We start from the raw sequence: 23,472 nt of genomic DNA on the forward strand, positions 1-23,472 counted from the left end.
CTTTAATATTTGTCATGTTGCTTATATGTGTATGTACTGTAGAACCTGATTGTAAATAAAAGTATCTGTATGTCTGTCTGTCTGTCTCATAGTTGTAACCAGAGCCACGCCTGCTGTTTCATTCATTGATCATTCAGGTGTCACTGTTACTAATTTCGGTTGTTATTAAGTGACCTTTTTATCCGCAAGGAGAGCACAGTCAGATACTCATGGGATGTGGAGCTCCAACCACCTTAAATTCGTATAAATTGTATATTTGTCACACATAAACATAATAAAGTCATATACTAATAAAACTCAATATACGCCGTTTTTAATGACAAAACTCATATTTCAACGTCTGTAAGAACGATTATGGATCTGCAGATTATATAATAAGAATCTTACACTGGCTGCCGGTATCTGGAAAATCTAGCTAGAGGGTCGCTGTTTACGGCAGTCAGCGTAAGATTCTTATAATCAAACGCAGGTCTGATATTAAAACTACCTATGCCATATTTTATTTTCAAAGATTTTGTCATTTCCACACAAGGCATGCGTTCATATGAAATGTGAATAATTATTTTTCTAGAACAATCTTACTATGTAGGCAAGGTTATAGAATTTATATTCTTTGTTGATGCTGTCGAGGTGAAAAAGCTGGTCATCATGTTGTACATGTCCTGATGTCAGAAGATAATCCATGTCATAAACCACTTTTGCCATGCAGGTGGATAAAACGATAAACGTAAAAACATTGAAGGAGATTTAATCAAAATGCCGAAGACTCCGATATTGCTGGTGACACTCCATGCTTCTTGGCACAGAATTACATTTAAACTAAAATCATCCGCAGATGCGCTCATACAGTAGTGTGATCTGCCAATCCCCGGAATGTTGTGAGTTAAGTAACGAGTGTAATATAAATGAGAAATAAACGAGACATACATGAAGGGTATGAAGTCTTAAACATATCATTAACCTTGATAAATATGCTAAATAAATATGATCTTCGCATGGAACAATTCAGTGTCCTCAGCAAGATTTAAACTAAAACAGGTTGCCATATGCTATTAAGACAAAGAAAATAACACATAATAAGAATTTTTCAATTTTCATTTATTATTATTGGTAAGAATAAAGTATAAAAATGGAATTTGTATACATAAAACAGGAATGAATGGCGAAGACAGAATGGAATGTAAAAAAAAATATAGACAGAATAAAAATTATACCTATATACAAATATACCTGTACACTATCTGATTATATACATTTAAATCTACTAATTTAATTTACATAATTGCTTGAATCATTAGTTTTATCAAACATTTTCAATAAAAAACCCTAACATTATAATACAATATGTTTATATGAACTTTTAATATATTCAGTGCTTTTTAAGCTACATGTGGTAAAAGGAATGAATAATTATGAACCTATTTTAAAAGCTCTGATATATATAGCATAGAGTATATACTTAAATTGAAACGTTTATTATATACTGAGATATTTCAGTAAAATAAAGCCTATCAACTACTAGTGTATTACATATTGGTTAGAGACTGTTCTTAAGCTGACTTAAGTTCAGATCTACTTACTTACTATAACAGCCTAGTATGGTAAAATGTCAATCAGGCGCCGATTTTAATCACATTGAGTCAAAGCATTTTTTTAACCATGAAAATAATAATATTCATCACATTTCTTCTTTAAAAATCTTTGTACGAATTACTTACATAAAATAAGCAGTTTTATGTTAATTAAAGCTATTTAATAACTCCCTGGATTCAACTTATTTATTTTATAAAATAAACAGATTATGATACATGCATTTCGTTTCAGGCACAAAGCTCAACGTGCATGCATATGCTATGTACATACATAGCACTATTTATAATCTATGATGAAATGTATAATTACAGTACCACAAATAAAACCACGTTACATATATGTAAAATAAATAATTTAACCCGTTGAAGCGGAATATTTTCAATTATTTAAACAATTTTTAGAAAAATATTCTGACAACATCATTTTTAGAAAACAAACTTTCACTAGATGAGTTCCCCTTTTTTCTAAAGAAACAGTTCATGAACAAGATCAACCTTTAAAAAGACAGAGAAAATAAAAAGACAAGGGAAATAAACATGTCAAAATAGTCAAGTAAATATACAGGTTATACACTAAACTGCCCTGTTTTCTCATTAAAACATATATAAAGCTTAAATATATACATCGCAGGAACATTCACATAGTCTGTTTTAACACTGATTATTTTATATCATTATTAATTATTTTATATAATTATTTTATATACATTGATAGCAAGACTTATGGTTAGTGTATGTATGATGTGTAAATAGCTGTACTTTATGATATTCTGATAATGAAGCTACATGTATATTTACTTATGCATTTTTATTGCACATTAATTATTGAGAGAAAAAAAAATAGTTAAAAATAATCTGAAAATTTCAAGTAAATATGGGATACATGTATTTCAAATAACATCAAATACAACTTAACAAAAATATAATAGAAACATGTATTATATTGTAGTCCCCATATGTAAAACAAACACTTGACAAAAGAAGAAAGTTTTTCAATTTGTAATACACAGTGACTGTGAGAGTGACATAAGCAAAACCCGCCAGTCAAATCTAAGGAAAAAAATGAAGATTTTATTTCTTTCAATAATAAAAAGTCATTAAAAGTCACCTAAACTGAGCCCTTTGAACTAAATTTACACATGAATCACCAGTTTGTATAAATAAATCATAAATACATGTATGTGCTACACTACTTACATCACAACCTTGTGTCACAACTGTCTGCTTTAAAACATATATATAGTTTCTATTTACATAAAAAAAATATGTATTAACAAAATGGATCTATAAATATAAAAAATCGCATTTATAAACAAAAATATTAGTTGATATGTAAAAATTTGATATGTTATTATGTCTAACCTGATATAATATTTTAGATTTCTGTTTCTATTGATTTCTGTTGCTTTGGTTTCACAACATCAGTAGAATTTTCTCGCAAATCATTATCATATGACCTTTGACCTGCATTTAAGTACTCCCTGGATCGACTTAAATTTTCTCTAGAACGAGACAGATTTTCCCTTGACCGTGAAATATTTTCACGTGACTTTGACCTATCACCCATTTGTGAGGAAGGACTAAAGTTATTTCTAGGTAAGTAGTCTATTCCACTGCCAAATGACGGGGGAGGAGGCATACTTTCGCTTGCACTGGATGAAGGATAACGAGGTTTGTACGAGTCTGGCTCGTACCTAGCACTGTTGTCATGGTAACTAGGTTTATAAGCTGATGGACTGTGCTGATAACCAGGATCCTGTGTCTGATATGGAGTGTAGGATTGTGGCTGATTGTCTGTATTGTGTTGAGGCACACCCATCATAAACCGACTTTTCATCGGAGTTCTCGTGTCCCTAGGTAAATAGTCAATCCCTGTTGCATCACTGTAATCTGTGTTCTGTGGAGTTTGCCGTCCCATATACTCCACCCCTGGATCAGTTCCCTGATATTGATATGGTCGTCCTGTACCAGAATTTGGTGCCTGATTATACAGATCAGGTTGGTAGATATTTTCACGACTCCTATTTAAGTTTGGGGGTCGATAACTGTCACTGTCTTTTCGTTTAGGAAGCAAATTTTCGCGACTTGTATGAAGAGGGGAGTCCCTTCCTTCATCTACATCTCTTACATTTCTATTATGGCGTGGCAATAAATCCACACCAACACCTAATCCAGTGTCAGTTAAATCTTCACGACTTCTGTTACTTGACTGTTTGTATGGCTCATTAAATGTGTTCAAATTCTCCCTGCTTGGAGCTTTTCTACCACTAAAAACATCATCAAGTCTCTCTCTACTTCCACGGAAATCACTTGCCTCATCTTGACTTAAGTTATTCATTTTTATTTCCCCTAAGTTTTCCTTACTACCAAATGATCTTGCAGAAGGTAATGGTTTCGGTCTTGGTGCCGGAACTGGTTTAGGTTGTGGACGGGTTGCGATGCTTGGTTTAGTTGGGATGTTCATAGGTAATGGAGGTGTTGGTAAATCTCTTCTGTCTATCCCACTACCCTGACTGCTTGCAGTAGAACCTTTATCTTGTGAATCATGAGCACTAAAACTGGACATTGACCTCTGAAGTTGTCTCCCACTCAGATCAACACTGCCAGAGTCATCTTGACGTCTAAACTGTATTGATCCATTGGCATTCATCTGTATGGAATCTAACTCTTTTTCAACATTAGGTTTAAATTTCACTGGTGTAAAACTGCTCCTATTGTCATCCTCGTCATCACTATCTGTCAGTGGTTTCTTCACACAATCATCATCCTCACTGTCACGCTCCGTATAGTCATGACTTTCATCAGAGTTTTTATAGCCTCCATTTGTATGATGTTTATCAGGTCGACCTCTAGCAATGGGTTCATCATCACTGACATCTTCACTATATTCCCGACCTCTCCTACCACCAGCGTTACCATTTCGGAAGTCATGACGATCATATCTAGGTGATTCATTATCTCTCCTTCCACGAGCCATTTCAGCACGCTGCCTCAACTTACGCCGTGCTTCTCTGGGATCAGTTGTTGTTTCATCCTCGGTCACACCACCAAGACTCATCTAAAAACAAAATTTCAAAGCATTAATAATAAGGGTAAAGAATATCATTGCTTTTTAAATAATTAATGACATTACAAGTTATATTTCAAAACATCAATATTATTTTAAATGCCCAAATTAACTCATATTTATGCGCTTTTATTTCTTGGTTTAACAAGAAATGAGAAAAGCTGAAAGGTGTTTAAACAATTTTGATCCAAGGGAGACAACTTGCATTTTATAAACAGAACTAAGCTGTGACATGTTTATAATTAATATTATCTTATCTCTTTTTTCAGTCATTGATATTTTTATCAATACAAAATTAAATTTAAGATGAAACTAAACTGTGAGAAAATATTTTCTTGAATTAAATAGTTAAGATATCAACACAGGTAATTTAATCATTTAATAACATACCTGCGAGGCTCCCAGTGATTTCTGATCATACAAATATTTTGATGACGACAAAGACAACTGATCAAGTCTACGTTTTGAATGACCTTCAGATAACATGCTCATTGTTGACCTTGACTTTATAGTTGACCCTTTAATGGATGACCTTATTGAAGACTGTCGTTCAAATCTTTCCCTCTTGCGGCGCTTGGATTTGACGCACCACATGCAGGCCAGGATTATTATAATAACGACAGCCACACCAAATACTCCAGCTGCTATACCTATTACTGCTGCATATATAGACGAATCTGGAGGAGTGATGTATGGATCTGTAATAATACACATATAACATGTTAAAGTTATACATGTACATGTATATATCAATGCTGATAAAATACCAGAAACATAATGTTCAAGTTCAAAGCATCATACGTATGTTAGAATTTATTATACAGAGTTAGATAACATTATGTATGTACAGTCAACAATGTGGTTTTCATGATCTTAAAAATATGTAGCATTATATTATAAGCAGAGAGTTTCCAAAAAAAACTTTTCAAGCTTCCTACTCAATCCGTACAATTTATTATTTGGCAATTATCATGTTAATGCAATGTTTACAAATAAAATATTGTTTAAACTAAACTAAGAATATTATAAAAACGTTACATTGCCTCTATGTAGGACATTTAACAATTTTTAATCTATCAAACCTGCGATATGAATGCATGTATTTTCTTGACACTCATATCTCAAAAATCAAAAAGGTTGCACTGATCAATCACTTATTCATTTTTTTTACACTTTTTATCTTAAATTGAAATGATATACATTTTTTTCATTTTGATGTTTAATTTCCTGGATGTAACATTTTCTTTCCTTTCCCATATTTATTATGATGCAAGACTTTCTTCCCTTTTCACTAATATGAACATTTTCTCACCTTTCTCACAAATAAAAGACACTCATATTTTCATGTTTCTCACATATAAATAATGTAACATTTTCCCTACTTTTCTCACATATAAAAAGCTGTTATATTTTCTTACATATATATGAAATGATGTCGGATTTCCTTGACTTCACATTATGACATATGAAAAGATGTAACAATTCTTACCTTTTTCACATGTGAAATGATGCAAAATATTTTTACCTTTCTGATATATAAAAGGCTGTTGTATTTGCTCACCTTTCTCACATATGAAATAATGTAATATTGTCTTTACCTTTCTCACAGATGAAAAAAGTGTAACTGTAAACATTGTCTCACTTTTCTCATACAAAAAAAAGGATATGATATTTGCTTACCTTTCTCACATATAAAAGGATATAACATTTGCTTACCTTTCTCACATATAAAAGGATGTAAGACATTATAGCAGTCATATTCCTCTGTGATGTAATTCTTCTCGATGGCACTACACCGTCCAGATGTCACCTCCGAGTATACCCAGACACGCTTATTCTCATTATATACATTCATTGTAAGACGTAATAAATACTTCAAGAATTCAACTCTTCCCTTTGCTTCTGCTAAGAAACCATCATTCTCCTGAAGGAAAAAAAGTACACAATTTGTAATAAAATAAGGTAACTTTTGTTTCATTTTATTGGTTTAAACATATTTTATCCATCACATAAGGACACATTAACATACATGACACTTACAATCAATACAAAAAAGATTAGAAAGGAAGCAACCTAATGCAACCAAACCAGTTTCATTTTATTGATTTTGAATATAAGCTCTTATTCTGCTTGACCTGTAAAATGGACTTACTCGGTTTTATTTTTGAAACTTATCATTGTGTCCGTCAAGAGTTTTAATTTCAAGATGTTACTCTGTATTATTTGCAATGGCAAGTCATTATCAACATAAGCATTTAACTCTTGTCCTGCTGGCAGCATCAGATTGTGCCCATGCAACCAGTGCAAGGCAAAATCAGACATCACATCTATGGCAACTGATCTTGGCTTGCACTGTTAACTATTCAGTCACTTCATATTTTGAATTTTTTCTTAAAAAATTATTAATAATTTTATCCAACCATATTGAAATATGGACAATTACCTTAAAGATATTAGTTTACTCAAATTCATTTTAAGTTAGATTGTGTTAGAAGCTATAAGCTTATTGAAACACTCTCGAATCCGTTCCTGGAACCAACCAGTACTGAACAAAGAATGTAAAGTTTCTTGCTCAAGAAAACAACGGCTTGCCCCTGAAGGGATTTGAACCCATGTGGTCATCAATCCTTAGATTACTAATCTGACGTTTAAACCACTCCGCCACGCCACCAAGATATTAAGTATGGTATGGGTAAAATATAGAAATTAAAGCTTCACTGGACAACAATCATGAGAATGTAGTTTCCTTACTTTACAGAACTGGTTGGCCTCAGCATATGGTAATGCTGCCCCCATGTATTTATAGCATCTATTGTCCTCCAGGAACCATCCTGGTGCACACTTTCCTGAAAAATAAATTGTATTACCTCACAATTAATAATCACACTACAAGTATATCATGGTGTCAAATGGTTAATAGACAAGGATGTTTTGATTTATCACAATCTTTGTTAGTTCAAGACACCAATGCAATTATGAAAAAGTTAAGCGGATCTCTAAACAAAAGTATATCACTCACTTTTTACAATATGTAAACATATTTAAACACACACTATGTTACTTATTGTTTGGAAATAAGACGATGGCTTTTGGATTATCCCTCATGTACAGACTCAATTAAACCGAGTCTGCAATTCTTATGTAATTTTGTTGTAATTAATGCTTCCGAGGGATCACTTTGTTTCCAGATTTTTTTAATCCTTTTGATAGAGAATGAAACTGAAAATCATTGAGAATTTGCAATACCACTATTTCATGTTAATTTATATTTCAAAACCATTAAATTTTATTAAGATAAATCTTCTTTAACTGAAAAAAATAACTGGTACTCACCATAAATAAGTGACTCATTGTTGATTTTCACAGGCATATAGTCTACAGCTACTAGAGAATTATTATCTAATTTGTCCCAGATTTTCCCGTTAACATAGCCAGTACTTTCAGATCCCCACCAGTTCTTTGTGGCATCTATTGGAGAACTGTAAGCTGGTTGACCATTTGACAGTCTAAAATAAAATATGTCAGTGGGACTCATTTCTTATACCCATAGCAACATCTGTTATAAGTTAGTTTTCAATTCATGAAGTTCCTTACATTGTTCAGTTGACCCTATATTTAAACCATAGGAATGTGTTGCAAAATATTAACACCACTTACCGCTCAGAAATCTGATTCAATAGCACAATTCACATTTAAAACATTAATGTCATTTTACAATAGTTCGTGAAAAAAACACGCACATGCATACACACATGGACCATAGTTTAAATAGGAAACAATTAAAGCATGAAGTGTGAAAAAACTTAATAGTTTGCATAAATTGATTAATAGTTATAATAATTACCTATTGACTGGATTTGATTCCAGTTCAAAGTCACATTCTTGATTAACCATGTAGTTATGATTAATTTTTGGGTTTCCACTGCCAACATGAAACAATGCTCTATACAGGGCTGTGGCATTGTTTTTGTTAAACAAGTTACGTGTGTACTCCTGTGTGGCTTCTGTCTGTTCTGTGTTATATAATCGCACAATATAATGTCCCGTGTTTCTGGTGACAGTGTTAAACGTGAAGTTAACGACAACATTTTGAACGTGTATAATGTCACGATAGTCTCCAGCCGTGTTATTATATATGTAGTTTTCATACAGCATAATTTTTTCATAATGGTGTCCTGTCAAATTTAATACTTCGCCATTGGTACCATAGGCAAATACATTATTTGTTATGTTCGCAAGTAGTTTTGTAGCAGCAGACAAAGTTCTTGCTTCAACATACATCCCACCTTTATTTCTACTGACAAAGCTGTTTTGAAAGTTGAACTTCTTAGTAGATTGGAGACCAACATTGATAACTGGAGGAGAGGTAAGATTCAGTATTGCCACACCATTTCCTTCGATCCAACAATGATCTACAAACAGCGATGGGGTAATTTCACCAACATTGTTATACAGTATAGCGCCATCCTGGTTACCTTTCATTATGGTATGCTTAATGTTATGGAAAATAGTGTCATCTGCAAAAGAAAATGTGTGCATAAAGATAATATCACTTTATGATAACATTAGGTTAGAAGTAACAAGAACACTGTTATGGTCACTTGACATTTTTTTAGGTTACCTGGTGAAAATCAACCAAAGGTGCACCTCCATACCTTATTTCGTACAAAAATGTTGAGCCACAAGTCATTGGATAAACTAATAGGATGTTAATTATGACAAGTAACAAGACAGTTTGACTAACATTAATATAGACCATAAACCTAAACAATCACTTTTATTAATGAATGATAAGCAGCCATGTCATCTGAATAAGGCTGAAACAAAGGTACTGCATATATTCTTTCCCTTATACACTACTAAAATCATATAATGATTTGAAATTCTTATGACTATAACAAATTTTTTTCGTTAAGTGAAAACCCAGAAACTTGTTATATTTACCTCATAAAAAACACAAAACATTTAATATGAAATAAAGAGGGTGATAAATACCTGGATATGTGAGTCCTGACAATGGTATAGTGACAACTTCAGCGATGAAACCATAGAAACCATAAGAAGGTGAAGCGTGTACATGTACAGTCAGATAATCGCTACTACTTGTGTACTTCAACTTTATCTGATCCTGTGCACTGTTGGCAGTAAGCTGTGCCAGCATATTATCATCAGAGATATCTTTTCCGTCAAATATCTCGACCATGTTTCTGTAAAAGTCATCGTGGAAAAGACTGAATTGCAAGAAACGTAGAGCAACTGATTTGGCCCCAACACTGCTAAGTCCTCTGATGATTTTTACACAGTCCACAGCTGATTGGGAATATTTGTAAAATAAAATCAACCTGTTGTTGAGTGTTATCTCTTTTTCTCTGCGGCAAATATCTACTAATCCATACAAGTTGTATGGAACTGTGTTTGTGCTCAATGGTATAAATGATGATGTCATCGAAGGCGTTGAATCTCCGTTTAAAACAAGAATGTTGATGGCATAACCTAGATTTCCTGATATGTTTTGGTTTATTATATCAACAGTATGTCTAGGAGCAATGATGTCCATACCATTTAAAATACTTCGCGTAATGTTATTATTGTTCATTATTGGACTGACATATGTTGTCTGGATAGCTCCCACCTTTTCACCATGAAGCATACCAGCGCCATCAATGTCCACGTACTGCAGACGTGAACGATCTTTCTCTCTTATAAATGGATTCAATTCTTCTTCATAATTTGAAGGAGCAAACCTTATATTACCCCAATAGTCCATCGTTTGAGGTAAATTTCTCTCCCCACAATGTATATAGGTATAGTTAGCGGCAAAGATGCAAGAGTTGATATTGTAGTTAATCCTTTTCATACATAAATCAAGATTTTCTTCATTACCTTTGCAATAATATGCATATCCCCAGAATTCCTTTAAGAAATACATAGCTTTTCCATAAACATAATAATCATATAATGTTGTGAATCTGACATCAACATTAACAGTCTCGAGCCCTAAAGAACGGCACACAACTTCAGCTGTTTTCTCATTAAACTGGTTATCACACATAATATTCCATGACTTTGAAGTTGAATTATACAGCTCCAAAAATCCTTCATTATCCTTCTGTCCACTTAACCTTATATCAGAGGCTGCCATGAAATCTGAAGAAGATGAAATCTGTCGCTTCTGTCTCCCAGTGTCAACTGGACCGAACTTGATTCTTGCATTCGGAATCCCACTAGCAACAAGCTGTCCTAAAACAAGAATACCAACATTTGGATAAAACTGGAGCTCAGTACCAGCTTGGAGTGTAAACTTAACTTCAGGCATCACTGTTAGGTCTGAATACACAATGTAAGGCATTCCACGAGCAGGTAAAGTCAAATCTTTCCAAATACGTCCACCCAGGTGATTTAAATCTAACTCGATCTTTATTTCTTGATCATTAGAAATATCGCCGGAAGGGTTTGCTATGGACAGAAAAGGGAAATATTCAGCAATAGCAAAATTATTCCAATCATCAAAGTCAAAAATCCTTTCTTTTATCATATACTGATCTGTGGTGCCCCAGTAATTTTCTCTAACGTCCAAAGTACTGTCTAAAGTAAGTGAAGTTATTCCTGCTACCAGTTCATATTGAAGTTCACGATTTTCAAAAACATTTCTTCGTGCTGTAATATTTTGGACACCTTGAATAGCAACAGCAAATGTTACTGGGGTGTTTGTTGTCCCTAACCCTTGTGTAACATAATTATACCTATTGTTGATAATCACATTATTCCTGAAAAATCCTTCCACATTCTCAGAGTATTCTGAATGGCTCTTCAAATCAAAATCAACGACATACTTGCAGTTATTATTTTCCATCCTGTTGTCATTAAAATTCAAAGATTTCTCCATTCCATCCAATGTCATTAAGCCTTTTCTGCAAATATTATCATAAAAATTGTTGTTGGATATATTAACGACTGCATAGTAACCAAGCACTCCAAACGCAAAATTCTGATTATTAAAAGCTTTAGACTGAGTGAATGAAACAGAGTGAAATTGCCTCTCATACATGTCGTTCACCCTCGGCAGTTCAATCTCAAAGCCGCCACTTTGACACCCGATGATTTCTAAATATGTCACATTCCATTTCCAAACATTGTTCGCAAAATCCACGTGATTATGTTCACCATGAATTCCTTTCTTGTTGTTAATAAATTTTGAAAATTTGATGTTATAAGTGATTGCACCAACTCTCTCAGGCCTCGTCATTTCCTCAAAGGTTGGTATGAAATTTGAATGGTACTTTGTCAAACTTGGTATGAACATTGCTTCTTCTTTACTGTTTTCAATTTTTATAGAATCAAATGATATCTCCTCATGTTTGGCTCGGTGAAATATTTCCATTTTTTCGTTGGATGGGTTATTGTAATGTTTTGTTACAACACCTCGCTCATTGTTTCTTATAGTTGCATTGTATATATGTATCATTGAATGCATTTTCAAAGCTTCTAATGAACCACCTGAAAAAGAAAAAAAAGAAAAACCTGACTATCAATTGTGACAAATAAAATGTAATAATATCTAAGAATTTTTTCTTTTCCTGTGTTGAATTTAAAATCTTTGACTGACTAAAAAATCTCCAAATCAAATTTAGGAAAAATTAGATTTATCAAAATGAAATCTGAATCAGGGCGGGCAAAATGATGGTATTTATGTTCATTTACCATATCGACAGCATTTATTGGTACATTGTATTTACTGGCACTTACTTACCAAGTAAGAGAACAAGTTTATGATATATCCTTGAAAAAAAATCACCAATAATACAGTAGAACTTCTATGTTAGTCAATTTTCTCGATGTGTCAAAGTATAATGAAAGTCCCGATTTTTCCCCCTATATATTCCTTATTAAAACCTATATATGATTCGAAATATTACGTGTCGAATTTTTCGATGTGTCGAACTTTTTGAGAGGTCCTTATAGAATAAATCAAGTACAATTTACCACAAATAAGTCGAAGTCCTTTGCTTATTTTGACAACTTCGATCTCGAGACTTTTTTCACACCTTTTCTAGCTGCGAAGATGATTTCCGATCAACTTGTATGACAGGTGTTAATTACATAGCCTTGTGTTCTAACAGCCTTTGTTTGCGTTTAAATGTGTGATAAAGTGCTTTAATTGTTACCATTCAAATTGCTGTAGTGGTATTTGAAAGTAAACAATAAGAACTACTTTCATTTGAAAACTTCCGTGACCCGGTGTCGCATGATAATCATACGGGGATATTTTTACAATAAGCTGGGATAGTTATCTCCCTTTTGTTTTGTTACGCCTTTTGTAACTTGTTTGTATACATAAACAGCTCGAAATTTTGTCATCAAATTGAGACCTATTTATGAGTCGAAGTTCTGATGTGTCGAAGTTTTTACGCAAGTCCCTTCAACTTTGACTAACCTAAGTTCTACTGAACTATACATTGACAATATTTCACAATAATTTACCATACTTTTTAATAAATTTAGTGTCTCATTCTTTAACAAACTACTTACTTGAAATAACAGCCAGTGCCAAACGTCCTGACCTCAGTCCCCTGACAGTGACCTTCATTGTGATAAATTGACCTTGAGAAACTATAGGGAAGTCAACAAGGTCCTCCTCTATTGTCCATGACTTCAGCTGTTGCCATTCTGACCTTCTCCCATCATAGAAAGTAACTTTTTCAATACTTGTTTGAGGATTATAGTCAAATACTTGCACAACTACTCTGAATGTGTTTGTTTCTGCAAAAATTTCAACCCAGTATGTTGCTTCTTCTTCAGTCTGACTTGCTGGGCAAGTCAGAAACTGCATTTCTCGATTGCCTAGTTTAATCTGAGATACTTGGGTTATAGGCACTGTTCTGTTCCTATATATAAAATTCCTCACACTCAATGCCTCATATTCTGTGAACATCGGATCATAAATGAAACCAGCTTTACCATTGTTTGTTAAAGTTAAATGAGAAAGCTTCAAAAACGGACTTCTGGTTAAAATTCCATTGCCAAGGTTGTTTTCAATAGTAATATGCTCAAACTGGTTTCTGCTGAATGGGTTACTATATTTTATGTTGATCCCGTCCGACACACAGTCTTTCACTGTTATATGAGACATAGAATAGAAATTGTAGTCAATACGGAAACCAGGGGAGTAAGTCATGTCAACGAAGTCTAGAAGACCAGCTTTTTCAATTGTTAGATGGTTGATCCTCGACTCAGCTGTAAGACCGTACCTGGGAATAGCCGGTATTGTTAACCCTGAAAAATGAAATTCTGGTAGTTAAAACTGCATTATGGGAGTTTTTACAACTGGTAATTTCTTATCAATCCTTGAAAGACAAAATATTCCTGAAAAACAAACAATATCAAAGTTCCAAATAAAAAAACTGTCACCTTAGTAATTCTTTGAAACCAGAGTTTAAGTTTAATAAAAGATTTAATGAGATAAAAACTTTGTAACAGATAAAAGAGATCAATATCTTAGTCCATAGAAAGTAGTTCATTTGGGTCTAAAACTGAATATGTTCAAAAAAACTGTTTACCTGACCATGAAGGAGATTGACAGCGTATGAATACATCCATAGTGTGATCACATTCAAACTCGCCAACCTTCCGTGCTTTGCACTCAAATATGTCTACATCTAGGTCATCACAGTCAACGTGACTCAGCAAAATTGTTTGAGAAAGTCCGAACATTTTCTTCAAAGGAACGCCAAAGTTTGGATTGTAGGTCAGTCCCAACTGTTGACAAACTAAAGCTGAGTTCTGAATGCTCCATCCCTGCAAAAAAATCTTTTATCTTACAAGACTGTAAAAAAAGATGAATCGAGTGTCTGTAAATGCTGAACAGTTACAAGAAAACAAACTTATCTTGTGAAAGCATTGATTTTTTTATATCTTACTCTTATTTGTGCAGTAAAAACCAGAGTTCTTTTAAAATTCTTTTTAAATTCAGTCTGTCATTAAAGTTGTAGGCAGCAGGGAAATTCAAGGTCAGCAGAATATCATAGTCAAAAACAAGGTTATCAAATAGAAAAGAAAAATATCAAACCTTATTACAGACTGTGCCAAATTCACCAGTCATGTTGAGTTCAAGTCTACCTTCAAATTCTGTCAAACCTTCAACCAGTCTAATTTTCTCATAGATTGAACGATTTGCGAGCGGAAGGATTTCATCCTCATACAGTTTAAATTTGATTGGAAAAACTGCTCCTGTAAATGATTAAACATTGTGCTGACATGTATTTGCATAAACATTATACTTGTAAAGGTATAGTTTCACTTCAAACAATCGTCAAACACTATAATAATAGTAAAGATTCAATGTTTGAAAATAACACTTGAAAAGTAAAGAGAAATGTTTTACCTACACAATATTTAATAACCAAAAAATTCTAAAAACACATCAAGTCAAAATTGAAATGAAATAATTAAAGAATTTTTAAGTTATAAAGTAATTTGATACACTAAATTTTAACACTCACTGATACTGATGGTTAGGAAACCATATAAATGGTGATTACAAATAAAATACATTATAAAATACTATCTTAAAATATTTGGCCATCATTACCTGAGTTAAGACATTTAAAATTATTGTACAAGTAAGGTAAAATCACTAAAAGGTGATTCAACTGATGTGCAATTGAAATTTTATCAGAATGGTAGAGCAAAATATAAAAACCCATCTTTTTTCCTTACCATCAGCATTCAATCTGCCATGGACAACCATACCGATGGAGGACTCAAATTCAAATATTGTCCCTGGCTCTATATTGAGCACTGCATCTTGCAGCACAAATATATCTCTATCAACAGTGTATCGTTTTATTCTACTATCTGTTGTAAACACACCATCTAAAACACCACCTATCTTCGAACCTCTCTGAAACGTCCATCTATGTTTCGGTTCATCACTTGTATCGTATGTCCCATATAGCCATTCATCTTTAAGGACTGGATAGTATTCCAGTTCAGCTAAATTAAAACGATTCTTTTGGTCGAAAAGTCTTCGATAAATTATTCCATGATCTCTTGTGTTCCACCAATTATAATTTGCTTTTATGATAACTGATGGATCTACCAAATGGGTTGCTATATCACGCACTGATCCCGGATTATATATCCAGTTCCGCTGTACTTCGATGTTACCAGACGATGCAACTATCACTGCGTCTGCCTTACTACGGGGATTCAGATACATAAATGGATCTGTTATATAATTGTCAACTAATTTGTTAAACTTAAAATCCAAAAAGTGATGTGGTCCTGGCTGACTTAAGCGAAAGTTTACGACGTAACGGCCACTATTATCATAAAATAGATTGCCAAATATCTTATACTGAACATCAAACTCTTTATACCAGCGATTCTCAATAAAATCGTAGCCATTATTCATTCTCAGAACTCCTAGTGTATGATTTCTAAATGTGTTATTCGTAAAAGTTCCAACAGTGTTCACAACAGGTGACATAAGGACTGCATGTCGCTTATTATTTTCAAATACATTGAAAGCCATACTGAAGTTAGTATTGTGTAAAGTTGAAATGTTACACGACAGGTACTCAATAGTTTCATGCTTGTTGTGACCAAAATACGTTAAATTGAACAAATATTCCCCGCCACGACAGTAATTACCTATTCTAAATGCTGTCCATTCATTCATTTTAAAAATTGATTTAACTACTTCAATTTTTTGCATAAGTTCAATACGAGTCCTATTTAATCTCAAATATTCAGTAATCACTCCGTAACCATAGTTATTTGAAATTGTTGACATGTTAAACAACTGGTATCCGCCAGAGTACGTAATATTTACACCACACTGTTCATTATATTCTATAATCGTATTATTCACAGCAATTTCTGCTGCTCCTTGGTAAATACGTAAACCGGCACCGTAACGATTATTTGATATAACAGATGCATTGAGAGCAACTTTTGATCTCACATCCTGAACATTTACACCATATCCAGTATTATTGGCCACAGTAGTGTTAATAATCCTAAGCTCAGTGTCTGGACCTACAAAGATATGTAAACATTGTCATTTATATGCTGTTAAGGAATTAATCTAACATGATCATAGCTGTTTAAGTACTAGAATATAAAACTGAAAGAAAAAACTTGAATCTAGAAGGTTCTTGCAACACTGTTTAGGAACAAACAAAAATTAGTGAAGCAATTTACCAACAATGTATCAAGAAATGTTTACTTCTCTGATTTAATAAAATGAATTTTCCTGCTGTCAATATGGAATACTCCATATTATAAGTATAAATAACTGAGCAGCTATCAGCATAAAGTTTCACAATTTATTCTTATTGTCTGAATTATATTCAAGTAAAGCATGCAAAATTAATGATTATCAATTTATTGTTTCTTAGTGATTTCTATATATCTACCCATTCTCAGAAGTGTATAGCTCATTTTAATAACCACATAAAATATACAGTCAAAGAATATTTTAATCAGAAAATAATAATGTTACATTCAATACATTACCAAAATCAGTTGTAAGTTCGAGCATAAATCTAATACAGGCTCTAAGGTGTTTGCATCTTTTTGTCGGATCAACACCACTTGGCGGAGTTGGTGGCAAGGAGTATTCCATTCGGATGAACATTATATTTGTCTTTGTAGTAATAGACTGTGGGAATGTTCCATTATCTATGGGAAAATCTTGGATGATTTTCGAATCTTGTCCGCCATCTCGAATGATGATTCTGCCGGAAGCTTCCGGATCCCTCTCATTTATGATAGTGTGAAGGGTTATCATTTTACCAGGTACTGTTGTATATATCTGAAAAAAACGTTCAAATACATGTATATGACCATCAAAATACTAAGGATATAATTTTGTGTCACATTGACATGGTATAGATATTGTAACAATTTCAATCATACTTTAAGAGAATTAAGAAGATTCAGTTAGCCACTCTCTATCACATGTCAATAAACATAAAGCACCTTTGTAGAACCACCAATCAACAGTAAGCCAGCTTGAATTGCAAAAGTTCCATATTTAACATGAAATTCAAACATGTACATGAAGTTTGAGAGCAAAGAGCATGATTACAGTTCAACTATTATTATTACTATACATGTATATGCAAATACATGGTTATAAATATCATAAGAGTTAGTATCATTCCAATAAAGTGTTTTATAACCACTACTATTTAATGCAATGTAATGGTTTTCACTGTTTAAAGCAGCATGCCCCCAGATTCATGCTCATTTTCATGAAAATTTGAAAATGTATTTAAAAGTAAAATACTGTGAAGTCAACAAAGAAAGTTATATACACATTGCAAACGGCAATTACAATCCACGTAAATAACCAAAGAGGTCAAAATATACATAAATAACTCTTACAGCGTTAGTAATGCAGTAGAATTATATTGATTGATACTGCAAAATCAGCCATTAATCGCACAAAACGTGTAAGTAATTAATTAAATGTTGAATCTTTTTACTTTTCTTAAGATTTTAATACATTTTTCCAAAGATTGAATTTCTTGAACTATTTTGGCTATTCTGGAGGCATGCAGCTTTAAAAAAAAATTCTTTAAAGAAACAAGTTTACATTCAATTGATTTAGCTGGCCTAAAAATTCCAACAATTTATTATCAGTCAGTGTTCCATGTTCCCAGAAGATAAAACTAACCAGCATAAACCAAAATTGAGAAGATTTTCTGCATCAATTATCATACCTCCAAACATATGCGAAAGTGTACAATGCAAAAAGTACAACACAAAAAAGCCATATGCAAAATGACTTTTTATGATTAATTTGATTTTTGTTATACAATAAGGTGCATTAATTACCTTATTACAGTAAGTCCCAAAAGGTTTTTCCCCAGTAGGTGTAATAACATCCTCATACAATATGGCAGGAAACTGCGAGAGAGAAATTGAGGATGGGGTTCTACAGAACGATTCAGACGACGGATAATCCCGATTAAATTCATTAATTGTGTAGTTAGTGATGTACATCTTTACACCATCGCCCCAGTTTTCGAGCACATTTGTCATATTGATCAGGGTTCGTCCAACATGTGACTTGATAAACATTCCGTAACCTGAAATGAGTTGATAAACAGTTAAATAACTGAAACAAATACAGCTAGTAAATAATGCAAAAGAAGATTAGAAAGAAAATTTTACACTCTATAAAAAATGATAAAAAATTTAGGAAGTATTTTCCTTGTAGCCATACTTTACCACACCTTAATAAAATGCAAAAAAAAAAAGTCAAGAAAATGAAATTTAAGAAAATCGTTTCCCAAATATCATATAATAAATATAATTTTAACATTGGCTATACAGGCAGTGTCTGAGAGAGTTTTAGTTTTTTAGTTTATTACATTTTTTTATTATAGGTGTATTCAATATTAAGTATTTAATGCGTTCTTATCTACTTATGATAAGAGACAAACAATACCTCTATTCTTTGCAATGGTAGAGTTGGCTATATGAATCTCCCCTCGAATATCTGTCAGATTCAGACCGTCATAGGCACCATTGGTAATGGTGATATTGTTCATGATTGGCACATATGGGCTCGCGCTGATGCTTCCCATGCCATGGTGAAAACCATCAACCTTGTAAATATCCAGACCAGCATATGAAATATCAAGGTATTCGAGGAAGGAAATTGACGAATTATAGAAAAGGTTTTTCTGATCAAAGATTGTGTCGACTGTAGCATTATAAAACTCTATCCCTCTCCAATGATCTTTGGCAAGATCCGGCCGAAGACCAGCACATTGAAATCCAACAACTTGCTGTCCATCTAATAAAATAAAAGAAGAGAAATATGTAACATTTGCCATTAGAGCCAATAATCTTATACACCATATTTTCAATACAACATGCTTATCATTACTATTTTTATAATAATATGTCATATAACTAGTAACGTCAGAATACAAGGAAATTTATCATAACTGTTTTATATCATTTATTAACATCCAATCGCTGGTCTTTAAATTGTACCATGTGACAATCGAATATATTTCCATATTGGATGCTGCAGAATCAAATATACATGTACTATATAGTTATCCTGTTACTGTATTGGACAATTAAAAGTGTTTGAACTTTTCAATGTTACAATGTCAATGATAAAAGCCATTTACAACAAAATAATCTCAATAAATTGAAAGAATCTTGTTTCATTTCAATGTAATTTAGATATAGAATAAACAGGTTGTTAAACATTGAAAAGGTATAATATGGGAATATATTTGGACATGTATACTATACTTACCACAAACAGTAGGTCCAGATTTTATGTTTATCCTGCCAGGACATTCAAATAAACTGTTTTCTGAACCAAGACAAGCTGGCTTTTCATACACCATATAATCCGTCTCATTCCTTGCAAACGAATGGTAAGTAAAATTGCCATATGCAAAACCAAGGTGCCGACAAGTGACATTCAAATCTATTTCCGTAAAACTGAAAAGAAAGAATAGAAAGATTAATCATCTGGACAAATGTCCTTAGAAAAATAATCAACAGAAAAAGCACAAGAAATATATATATATATTTATTAATATATGTACATAATATAAGTTTAAGAATCCTTATAATGTTACCCTTGGTAAATTGAGGCATTATCATGTTCTTCCGTAATCATGAAGTGAAATTTCGTAATTGATTGCATTTCTTCATAATTCTATTGGACAATTAATGCATAATTATTTTTCTATATGAAAAACCTATCGAACAAGAAACAAAAAGCAATTTTATGTTGAATGCATGACATTCAGTGCAGAAATATTATTATTTTCCAAAGAATGAAAGGATTCAGGCATCGAAAAATATATTTTCAGAGATACTTTTCCTGCAGGATGAATAGCTTCTAAATCTAATGTGCAGGCACCATTATTTTACTTGTCCTGCATCGAGTTCTCTTATATTCTACTCGTAATAACGAGCGAATGAGTGGAATTTTCTATGTCTGGGATTGTTCCAAATATAAAGGCCAGGCCAAATTCATTAAACAAAATCAGCTGAATAATCAGCTGTCTAACTCTAAAAGTAAACAGAAACATACTTGTTATAGTTGGTGCATACACCTCTCCATTTTCCATTATACAGGAGGTCTAGTCTACCATCCCTGGTAGTGTTTCCATCAACCAACCTTGCATCATCCGGCCAAACACCATTAGGACCAACAGAATGAGTGGTATTGGGATGTTTTGTCATCAATATTCTCCCACCTTGTAAATAGCTTCCCTGAAAAAAATATCTCAAATTCTAAATTTTTGACACACATACATAATTACAGTTGAGTTCACACTAAACTTCCCACCCTTGTATATACACTTACACACTTCAAACAGGAAAATGATGAATTTATCCAAAAATAAAAGATGCTTTAAAGCAAGGTAACTCAGTGGGTTACCAGTGTATATAACTCAAATGAAATTGATATTCTGAGCAATTTGTTTAAAGGCAAGGCAAAATCTACACATTAATGTCAAATTTTTAGGGATCAAGATTTACTGCATTTTTAACTGGCACTAAAAGACTATTTCCTGGGTTAAATAACTAGATATTGCACTTGTGTGGATTGGGGAAGCTTTTGATTTTGTTAATTAAATGCATTGGATATTAAATATAAAAAGTACAGATTTAGCACAGCTCTGATTTGAGTAAAATTGCAATAAACCAATGAATAGTGCAAAATGTGGGAATGGCTTAATCTAATGTTGTAACAACTTGTTGCCCAACACTTTTGCATTTTGATATATACTCATTATTTGTATAATATGTTTGTAATCATGTATTTTAAAATGCAATAAAATATGTTTAAACTATAATAGTGCAAAATGGCATTTAAATCAGAACAAGAGCGATCAGTAATCACATGTGTCGCCTCATGATGGCCTGACAGACAAACAGACAGACGGAAAGTGCACAACTAGACTTGGTACTGATCATTCCTGTAAAGTTTGGATAAAATTGCACTAGTAGTTTATGAGGAGTAGTCCGGACAAGCTTTTGCGTATCTGGCAACACACAGAAAAAACACCTTTTATCAAAGGGCCATAACTCGGCCAAAAATCATTCAAACGGAAAACCCGTGCAATATGCGCAAGGACTTGAGCTACAGATCAATCCTGTAAAGTTTCATTGAAATTGCTTTAGTGGTATAAGAGAAGTAGTCCGGACAAACTTTAAAAATAAAAATTATTAAAGGGCCATAACTCTGACAAAAATCATTGAACCGGAAAATGCTGACAATATGCACAACTAGACTTGGTACTGATCATTCCTGTAAAGTTTGGATGAAATTGCACCAGTAGTTTATGAGGAGTAGTCCGTACAAGTTTTGTGATGGACAGACGGACAGACAGACGGACGGACAGACGACGGAGAAGTGATCCCTATATGTCGCCACTACTCCGTAGAGGCGACACAAAAAATAGTCTGAAAGTGATCCATGTCAATCTATTTTATTCTTAAATCTAACAGACATGTTTCTATTTCCAAATTATGAAGCCAACTGTCATTTGTTAATTTGATAATTTCAAGAGTGTCTCTCTCAAAATGCTTACTATGCAACTTTTCACAGACATTTCTGATACAAACCAATCAAATTTAATACTCCTATACTGATTTCAAGTATTCTAAATTTTATGGCAAGACCTCGAGTAATTCTAACTTTATGGTATAAATTTTTTAAAGCACATGTAACTTATTACATATAAAATGGACTGAAATCTACTCACTCTAGCTATTAATGTTCCATTTACAAGGATACCATATCCAGGTCCAAAATACATCTTAGTGCCTGGCATGATTACCAGACATCCCGATGGCGCTATTTCAATATTTCCTTGAATAAAGTAGGGTCCATATTTTTCCATCAGAACCTTTTGGTTTTTTATTACTACTCCTCCACCGCCAAATTCAGATTGTGCCAGCAGATAGGGGTCCACACATTTTGATGGCACATAGTGGAGGTTATACAGTCTCCCGTTGGCTTCTATAGGGTCCCTACCTGGCACAGGTGGTGTTATCAATCCTTGTGAAACTACATTTGTCACAAAATATGACAGAATTACCACTACAATATACGTATACAGTAGTGCACCCATTTTCATTGTTTTTCAACCTAATTAGTCACTTCCGTATCTCCCATATTAAATTTCAGCAACTTCTGAAATTTACCTGTAATTTACCTGTAATACAAAATGATGGGCGAAATCAAATTAACAGTCAAATTCATAGATTCATAATTTAACATATTACATAGAACCTCAAATGTGATAGTGTGAATGAAATACAACAAATACCAAACATAAACGAAGTCAATCTACCTCCTACATTCAAAATGGTTGACTATCATTAAGTCACCTGGTTTGCGACCGGCTTTCTATACAATTTATTGTATAAGGCCAGGTACCAATAAACGGTTGACCTACCTGGGAATACCTTACTGCTGTGTCAACGATATGCGTGTTACTTAAAATAGGACAAGCTGGGAGCTCGGCGCGCCAGCGAGATCTAGGTCTACTGAAAGGATCAAATCCTAGAGTAATTTAAATATTATATTTTACACTAGCTTCTTGTATGAAATAAACAGTATATAAGTTTATTAAACGAAATTTAATGACATACATTTGACTAGGTTTAACTTTGACCTTCCTGCACGTAAACCCTGAGGGCATTAAAATTAGGTAGTGATTTAATTACTGTCAAGTGAAAGGAATGTACAGGTATTCATTTTCGGGAGCGGAGTGTGCAGCGTACTCTTCAATCGTATATATGCAGGCCCGT

The 23,472-nt window shown here is 33.2% G+C and overlaps 1 protein-coding gene across 1 annotated transcript; it reads right to left on the bottom strand.

Annotated features, from left to right (window-relative positions):
- Window positions 1–1,081: 1,081 nt before the first annotated feature.
- Window positions 1,082–23,067, bottom strand: LOC132737749 (protein bark beetle-like). The gene is made up of 18 exons (XM_060725086.1): window positions 23,013–23,067; window positions 22,422–22,874; window positions 20,741–20,922; window positions 19,949–20,139; window positions 19,121–19,471; window positions 18,505–18,758; window positions 17,179–17,476; window positions 15,376–16,698; window positions 14,726–14,886; window positions 14,217–14,454; window positions 13,189–13,932; window positions 9,655–12,156; window positions 8,504–9,176; window positions 7,993–8,165; window positions 7,411–7,505; window positions 6,376–6,583; window positions 5,050–5,357; window positions 1,082–4,650 (listed from the first exon to the last, which is right to left on the bottom strand). The coding sequence occupies exons 2-18, from the start codon at window positions 22,794–22,796 to the stop codon at window positions 2,968–2,970; spliced, it is 9,759 nt and encodes a 3,252-aa protein (XP_060581069.1). The 5' UTR covers window positions 22,797–22,874; window positions 23,013–23,067; the 3' UTR covers window positions 1,082–2,967.
- Between the last annotated feature and the right edge of the window lie 405 nt (window positions 23,068–23,472).

The sequence above is a fragment of the Ruditapes philippinarum genome, unplaced genomic scaffold (genome assembly GCF_026571515.1).
Source record: "Ruditapes philippinarum isolate M1 unplaced genomic scaffold, ASM2657151v2 ctg1792_1_1_1_1, whole genome shotgun sequence".
Classification (NCBI taxonomy): domain Eukaryota; kingdom Metazoa; phylum Mollusca; class Bivalvia; order Venerida; family Veneridae; genus Ruditapes; species Ruditapes philippinarum.